General features: G+C 40.6%; 1 protein-coding gene across 1 annotated transcript; it reads right to left on the bottom strand.

Moving 5' to 3' along the window:
* Positions 1–2046: 2046 nt before the first annotated feature.
* LOC147856030 (uncharacterized) lies at positions 2047–4395 on the bottom strand. The gene is made up of 2 exons (XM_087329781.1): positions 3201–4395; positions 2047–2929 (listed from the first exon to the last, which is right to left on the bottom strand). Exons 1-2 carry the CDS (start codon positions 4378–4380, stop codon positions 2451–2453), a joined length of 1659 nt encoding a protein of 552 aa, XP_087185907.1. The 5' UTR covers positions 4381–4395; the 3' UTR covers positions 2047–2450.
* Positions 4396–8997: the final 4602 nt, after the last annotated feature.

The raw sequence follows: 8997 nt of genomic DNA, 5'->3' as shown, positions 1-8997 counted from the left end.
AAAGCAAGAATTTAGGGAACACAAACATGCATGAGAACTATTTATATAAAAGATATATGTGGGAGTCCATGGGATTGAGTGATGCAAAAGGTGCAATAAAAGCACTTGAGAGCAATGTTACAAGTGAACAAGCACAATCACCAAGTAACCATTATTGTGATCAACTTAAAAGAGCTGTTGAGAAGTTAATGCAATATATGGGTTAATCATTATGATTAATGTTTAATGTATTGATGCATTAGTCATAGAGAGCTAGGTTTTAGTCCTTCACATCCCGATCCAACAACTTGAGCTGTACCTAAATATGTTTGCTCATATTATGAGCACAAGGACATATATAGCTCCATTGTATCATCTCTCCATCCTCAAATTTCTTTTCCTAAATAGTCACATAAAAGATGACTTGTTTATTCCGTTTCATAGGTCAAATTTGGCCTCCTCATGGAAAATATAATAATTAGAAAAAGAAATTGCATGTCAAATTTGGTCTCCTCAACAATAGTGTAGTAAATAAGAAAAAAAGAGAACAAATGGTAACCTCCTATCAATATAAACAATCTCGTTCATTATTTATTATATGTGGAAAACTCTACTTTTTGCACAATAATTGACGAGTTCTTGTATTAGAAGACAAGCTACATCAAAAGTCAATCAAATAAGAATTTGTCGCTCTTAGGTAGCGTTGTGACAAAGTTGATGAGGTTCAAATGGATCTCAATGAAAACCCTAAAATGCTGAAAAACACTTGGCTCCCTAATCACATTGGCATTGCTTTAAAGCAAATTTTTAATCCTTGGCATGTGGAAAGTGATTTGGAAAAACAAACTTTTCATGGAGAAATTGTTAGCTATGAGCATAGTACGAACCATAACGTACCATATGTACATTCGCATTCGAGAATGTTTCAACCATTCGAGTATGGTAAATACCATACTTTGTATTCATTATTTACTATAAGGTAAATTCTTTTTTTTAAGTAAGAAAGTTAAGGTAAAAGTGTAAAAAAACATAAGAATGTTTTGATAACAATCGCATTCGTTTGCATTCGTATGAAAAAGAATTTTGCCAACGCATTCGAATATATTACATACTATGGCTATGAGTATTTCAAACTAAAGACATGCAAACTTGATATGACAAATGTAACATCAAACTTTAAATGCATTGCTTGAGACTGAAATCCCTAACCTTGATAGTGTAAAGCAAAAGCTTTGCCACGCCATCATGTTTTGACTTTACATTCAGATGTTTACACTTTACAACTTGTTTTAACTTTACAATTAGGTGTTTCACACAAATAAGTTTGTAACGCTACAAGCATTAATTTGCTAGACCTTATTGGGAGTGTACCAAGTGTCTCATATTATGTGAAGAGGCAATGCAATGCTAGCTCATATTGTAACGGGTAGCATCACATCATGCCTTGATATTACAACAATTATTGGTTGTCGATCCCCATTTTATTATTGCTCAAATCAACCATGATAGATGATTGATTTAAGATGGGATGAATATTGTTACACCACCACAATGTGTCTGATATAGCAAGGGAAGTATTGGATCCAAGATCCAATATTACCTACTTCACCAAACTAGCTTCAATCGAGTCAGTATTGATATGATGCATCTAGATTACTAGGTGAGAGGCAGCTATTAAAATATTATATCTTCTAAAAACTAGATGGCAAGAATCATCATGAATGTTGTTAGGATAATATTGTGGCTGCTGCTAGCTAATTCATCACGAGACATGAATACAAAGCATTGGAATCGCACTAAGAGTCCATGTACATGCATGAATACTCATGTCAATTCCTAATCAAAAATGGAGATGACCTCCTCATCTCCATGTTCGATGATGGAATATGGGCATCCAATACAGGCGAGAACACGTGGCCCACTTGACTCGTCTTCGCTTGTTCCTATTTCTTAACTTGTTGTATTTAGCTGATTGTTTTGCTTGCAAAATGTCAGCATCCAATCCGATCCTATCACACAGCCAGAGTAAATGCAAGGCTTCTCTCTCACACATGTTTAAAATCCAGGTAAAAGAAAAAGAAAAGTAACTGAACTTGAACTTTACAGAAATCTTACATGAATGGATTGATCATGATCGGATACAATTTCTAGCTTATTCTTTGCTGTCCTCAAGGTAGAAAGCTGAACATGACAAAAGCTGTTCAATTGAACTCTATCTACCTTTTTATGAATATCTATATACATATGAAGGAATCTTCCCCAAAATACTGATAATGTCCAGTTGGGCAATTTTCTTCTCCATAGAAACATGAACATGAGTCCAATAGCTCTTGCTGCACCTATTAATGGTCTGCAACGCAGCCCAAAAAGTTTCAACAATGTAAGCAATCCACTGACCAACGTTGTACTTTCGACAAAACTGAGAGTTACACACACCTCAACTTGGAAAGATTAAGATGACCTCAAAAAGATCAACTTGATGATTCTAACACGATCTCAAAAAGATCAGACTCGGCCTCGGAGAGAACTTGCCGATGCTGCATCTCATCCCCATCAGATGACCCTACCTCAGACAGCCATTGTGAGTCTATTCTCCCCATGGAGAAAAGATCCCCACTATCTTCATTCATTGAACCATTTCTCATTGACCTTGAAAATGGTCTGTGTAAATAAGGGATGGATACTCTCTGGGTGTTTGCCAAAGCATATTCAAATGCGATTTGTCCAAAATTTACCAGTAATGTAACATCATAATTCGAAGCAACAATGGGGTACAGAGGTTTACCAAACTCATTGTTATCCGCAGTGAGTTCATACACCTTCTCTCCATCCACTGTGAAGAATACCTTTCTTGAAAGAGGATCGAAACCACATCCTACAGTGGACTTCACAGAGCCCCATGTGTGCTTGATAGCTGGGAATTTCGATCCTTGCTCAACATGGAGGATACCTGCAATAAGACTGACATAAGATGTAATTGCAATGAAAACTGCGGAAACAACCTGGTAAATTTTCCACAATATATGGAGGAGAGGGAGGGGATAGATAAGACATAGAAGAACACATAAATGGTTTCTTTTTCATAGAATCAATCATTTCTCTGAATTCGTATACAAGCTGAGACCATAGTGCAAATTACACCGATCTTTGGAAGATATTTGGACAACACAGATCAATAAATGGTGCATATTATGGATAAAACCCAAAAGGAAACATCTTACCATTCAAGTATATCCGCCCATTCGAGTGGAACCCAACAGATCCAGCATCATGACCAGGAAGTCTAAAAGGAGGTGCCCCACCAGCAGCCAAACCAAGTGCAGCTATTTGAAGACCGTCAATAAGATTGTCTTTGCTAGGAGCAGATGTCTTCTCAATGGCGAAGTGTGATGTGCCATCATCAGCCGGAAGTGCGCTTGGAACATTTTCACCTTGTTGACCCAATCTCAGTCTTCCATCACGAATTACCTCGGGATTCATGTGGTGATGATGCTGGTCAGGCATCGCAACATTAAATTTATCGGACAGGGGCTTTTTAGAGATAAGCTTCGCATGTTCATTTTCTGCGAGTGAGCTCCTAGACATGTCAGCATTGTACTCGCACCCTTCCGCCAAGATAGTGATCTCAAAGTACCCTTCTTGGGGGAAGAAACGGGCAGCAATGGGCGGTCCAGGTAGAGGAAGAACCGACTGTAGGGCCTGGACATATGTGAAGACGTTGTCCTTACGTGAGGGCAAAGGCAAGCTAGGGTTGAGCCATAGCTTCTGTAAATGTTGAGATGCATGACCCATCTCCCAACAGATCTCCGGCTCATGTAGCTGATCCAACTCATTTCTACTACCACAAGTGCTAGATGTGCATGAAACATTGCTCCACATCAAGTCACGATGGTGATGGTGATGATGATGGCGACGGATATGATGAAGATGTGAAGCGTTATGTGAGGAGACCAAGGAGGAGGCGCTATGCATTGCAGTGTAGGTAAAAGCAAAAGCAGCCCATCCATGCTCCACAGCCTCTGCTACAAGGGCTGGGTTCTCACTCCAATCGAAGGCCTTGATTGGGTAACTAACCCTCCACAAGCTCGCAGCTCTCTTTGTTGGGTCCCTCTTTGTTGAGAAGAGACGCCATCCAGATTTAGCAGACCTACTACGACGACTACTACGACGGCTCTGCTCATCCACAATCATCATCATCATCCTGGTGGTGGAGGAAGACCCCTTCCCCTTCCCTCCATGGCTACTACTACTACTACTACTACGTATGGTTCCTGCATTCTTGTAGTTGTAGCCATGGAGGGAAGGGGTCTTCCTCCGCCGGTAGCAGAAGCAAGCGGTTAGTAGTAAGAATAAGAGGAGGAGGGCGGCTATACCAGGAACCACCACCTGTATCACTGTCATCTGCCAGCGATGGAGCATCCCAAAGTCCTTCTGAATGAAGAATGAAGAATGAAGAATGAAGAAGAACCAAGTCAAGTCAGTCCGTCCTCTTAGGCCCTCCTCCTTCCTTATTTGGTAGAACTAAGAACAGATAGATAGATGAAAAGGAGCTATAGCTAGCTATCTTCTTTTATATATATATGTATATATGACAGAGAAAGAAAGAGAGCCCAATATGTATGTATGTATGTATGTATGTATGTATGTATGTGTGTATGTATGTATGTATGTTTGTATGTATGTATGTATGTATGTATGTATGTAACAGGGAGGAGGAGAATTGCATGTGTAGAAGCCGGAAGAATATGCACCACGCCACTTCATGAATCCAAGCTTCTAACCCAACCCCCAAGATGTACATACTACTACTACTTAGCCATGATTTCTAATTTCACTTATTTCTTTGGTCTAGATGTTGTAAACTAGAACGACAAAAATCAACTCAACTACATTGGTTACTACGTAGCCCAACCAACCCAAATATAAGCTATTGGGTGACTTGAATCTAGTTTAATAGAACCTTTTTTTGGACAACACCAACAAAGGGGGAAATCATCTCTATTATTAGTATGTATGTATGTAGATGGTGCATAGCCCAACCCATGTTGCCTTAGTCGTGAATTCTAGTCCAATAGGTTCCTTTGCTCGAGATTTACAAAACTACATAGGGGGAGGGAGTTCCCATGTTTCTCATGTTGTCAACAATGTCCATAATTTGGCATGAAGAAATGAAGATCAAAGTATGTAACCCAATGCAATCACATCACTTTAGAAAAAGGCGGAAGAAAATACTACTAGTATTTCTTATGCCCTATAATATTGATTGAAATTGCTTGCCTATGTTGACTACTTTGTAAGCGGTCTATAACCAATGTGTGTACCTTGAGGCTTATAGCCCTCCACCCAACAATGTGTGGCTCGGCTATAAGCCATTATCATTATGATAACTAGGTAAGGGAATCTTTTCACATTTTTTTAGTTTTCTCTAGTTACTTTTCATGCTTTTTTAAAAATAGTTATTTGTGTTGTATTGCCAAAAAATGTTATCCCATTGTTGTTAAGTAAACTTTTTAGGATCAACATGTTACTCTTATGATTTGAAACTAAAATTTTTAAACATTTTTAGGATCAATGGATATGGAATGCTTTGCCTACTGCTTGAGAACCAACAATTACATACAATGCTCCAAAACTTGTGAATGTGGAAGCAATCATATGTGGGGATGTGTAAACCATGTATAAAGGCAATGCATCACATTGTGCTCTAGCATTTAATGTATTGTGTATTATGTGTTTCTTATCACGAACACGTTTCGTACATAAATCAACCATTCATGTGGGCCAACTAGAGAATACTTAGTCGTTGCATAATACTACCTATCGCATGGGTGACCGAAACAAGCAATGCTTGGTCAAAGTGTAATAATAGTGAGAAAAGTATATAAGATATTCATGGCACTACAAAACAAGTTGCAATTTGAACTTGGCTTTCCCATGAAATGAATTGGTTGATTCTATGACGAAGTCCATCAAAAGGCTAGTAACTCCATATAAGTTTATTTGATTGTTGGAGAGTGGTTGTGATAATTAATACCTTTGAAATAAATGTATAGAAATTCACATGCAAACACAAAACTAAATGGGTTGGACGAGGTACCGATTCCCGAGTATATAACTAACTTACACCCAAAGTCCAATAAAAACTCTTAAAAAACCCATCTATAGCTTATACCCATCATCATCAAGGGCTTGACATTTCCAAAACCAAGTGCAACTACTTTGTGTGCTCCAAACTTCACAAGTACCTAGCGTATGCTTTATTTCTCGCACTCCTCAATGACATTGGTATCGGCATTAGCAACAAGGATCCAAGTTTGTGTGCAAGGGAAAGAAGATGGATGAGGAAAAGTCAAAATCTCGGATGAAAAACTAATGAATCAAGTCATTGATAGACTATATGAGCCCACCTTGCAAAACTTTCTAATAGCATGATTGTATAGATCTTATGCAATAGTCATGACTCGTGACCTTTGAAGATTTTATGGTGGGACCCCAAAGTCTACTTTTAACTATTGTCTTGATGTGGCAAGTCAAAAGGGAAGAAAGTTGAGATATCAAATTTCACATGAGATTGAGATTCAGGTTAAGGTGAACTCTAAGAGAGTGTAAGAAAGAGCAAATTAATATCTTGATGGAACATAACTCAAATGGTGAGAGTTTATCATTGCATTGGAACAAATGGGTTTAGGGTTTGCTACCCATTAAAATGATCATAGGAAAAAAGGCAATTCATAGTGTACAATAGGCACGGATGAAGTATACGGTAAATACAAAAATAATCACATATAATTTTTGTTGGCATAAAAGGCCAACTCCTTCCACTTTGTAACCATAGTGTGAACACGTCCTCTAGTTAGGGCTTGAATATATAAGCTCAACCCTAATGTTGTAACAAAGATCTTATTGTACCTTGAATCTCGGATTGTAAGAGTTACATAGAGAGAAAGAAATAATAGAGCTTCCATTAGAGCTTCAAACTGTGTCTACGCTTCTGTTTCTTCTTCTGTCATACTTTTTGTGTAGTTTGATGAGCATAATACGACATGTCCTCATACACATTTCCACATATCTGTTCGCATACTTGATCAACAACTGGTATTAGAGCGACTTGTTGTTCAATGGCAACAAAAAAACAGAAAAAGCTAAAAGGAAAGACCAAGTCAGTAAAATCTCACTTTCAAAAGAGAACATGGCTTCAACATCCTGTACAGGGGTTGAAATAAGAAAGTTGGACGGCAAACACTTTTCCCTATGGAAGGATATGATGTAGGATGTACTTATCATCCGACGTTAGATCGAGGCAATATGGCACACCAACAAGCCTACCTCGATGACGACAGAAGAATGGCACTCACTGGACGAAATAACCAGGTCGACCATTCGTATGCATCTGGCTGAAAACGTCTATTTTAGCATGGCAAAAGAAACGACAACGTTCTCATTGTGGGAGAATTTAAATGTTGTACAATATTGTGTGTGGCCCGTCCACGTTTGCCATCCTCTGACCACAAAACCTTGAGTCGAGTACCAGAGGAGTGAGTATCGGAACCCTGTGTTACTAAGGGTAGTAACATCTACCTCATGAGTGTTGGCCTCCTCAAAGAATTTCCTTCCGCAAGAATTGGCATCCTTGTAATGTTCGCCTCCTTGAGTGCTTGCCTCCTTGGAATGTTCGTCTCCTTAAGTGTTTGGACTCCTGGAGCATTCACCTTGTTGGATCCCTTTTCTCGCCTTAGTCTTTTGAGCACCAATGATATAAAAGGGGCTCCATAGAAGAGATCTAGAATGGAATTTGAATAATCATCTTGTATAACATCATATCATCCTTGTTTCAAGTCCCCTGTGGGCTTGGTTGAGTTCACATGACGCGCATTTATGTTGTCGTGGAGAAAACCGTCCCTAGGCGGAAACCACGTATAACATGCGTAAACCGGCCCTTACACGTGGGCACAAGTTTTGTTGTATAGAACGTAGATAGGTACAAGTCGGCTGAAGTGAAATCCTAGGTAGCACGCATTCAGTAGGTAGAAAATCGAGGCGTATCCCTGTCCGAAAGGACAGGGAATAAACATGATGTAACACCTTGATTTATATATACATAAACATTCGTTCTGTCTCCATCTCGTGTTCTGTAGCTAGTTGCAATTCTTGTGATTCTGTGGGTTTGTGCGCACGTGAATTACATCGTTAGTTTCCTTCCCCTCCCCTCATTCGGTTATTCCTCGGTCCGAGGCCTCGGTGGTCCTGCCTCGTTCTCCATGCATGCGCGTAACAACGCGACATATTTGGTGAACCCGACGTGAACAAGCGGCAGAGGAATAGAAAGATGAGAGGGTCGGATCTTGCAGAAGCCATGGCTTCGGCTGTGGATCGGATAGTGAGTGCGCGCGAAGGCACAAGCGCCCTCGATAGGGCTATTGAAGCGGTCGTTGGCACGATAGGCCGGTTCGGTGGGAAGGACGCCACGAGCTATTTGGAGGCCTATCGAGCCGAAATGGTGATGAGTGACATCTCGGAGGACAGGCGACTGGCCGGATTCCCTTGGGTGGCGATGTCGGGCATCCACTCGGAGATGCTTGAGGTACGGGCTGAGAGTTGGACCTGGGAAGAGTTTGAAGGTCGGCTCCTTGAAAAATATGGGCTTGATGACGCGCTTCAGCTGTCGAAGCGGGACTTCATGGAATGGGTGGAGTCCCCCGAAAAGAGGAGAAATGCGTCGGTGCTCCTTCGGGAGTTTGAAGAACGCTTCGCACGACTTTTAGCGCTGGACCGGACCGTGCTAGACACGAGTCGTGTCCTATTATTCGTTAAATCGGTGGATGCAAGGGACCGGGAGCAAGTGGGCTTCCTGCTGGAGACCGATGACGGCCTAACAACCGACTGGGCCGTGGTAAAGAGAGTCTGCGACCGTTTTGACAAACGGCGTGAGTGGGTCGATAAAGGCTTGATGGGGGCGGGTTTTGTTGCGACAAGGAAGGTCGAGGTACCCCCACCGGCGCGAAGGGAAGAGACCCGAGA

Source organism: Azolla caroliniana, unplaced genomic scaffold (assembly GCF_043228905.1).
Source record: "Azolla caroliniana isolate FFs.n. ecotype wild unplaced genomic scaffold, voAzoCaro1.0.p SCAF_13, whole genome shotgun sequence".
Lineage (NCBI taxonomy): Eukaryota > Viridiplantae > Streptophyta > Polypodiopsida > Salviniales > Salviniaceae > Azolla > Azolla caroliniana.
The sequence above is the reverse complement of the archived record's forward strand: the minus strand, read 5'-3'. Positions and strand labels throughout refer to the sequence as shown.

Excerpts from the sequence above, each read along its gene's own strand:
- LOC147856030 (XM_087329781.1), bottom strand. The coding sequence starts at position 4,380 with ATGACAGTGATACAGGTGGTGGTTCCTGGTATAGCCGCCCTCCTCCTC. Across the intron at positions 2,930-3,200 it reads TGGGCGGATATACTTGAATG|GTATCCTCCATGTTGAGCAA; the intron begins GTAAGATGTTTC and ends GTCTTATTGCAG.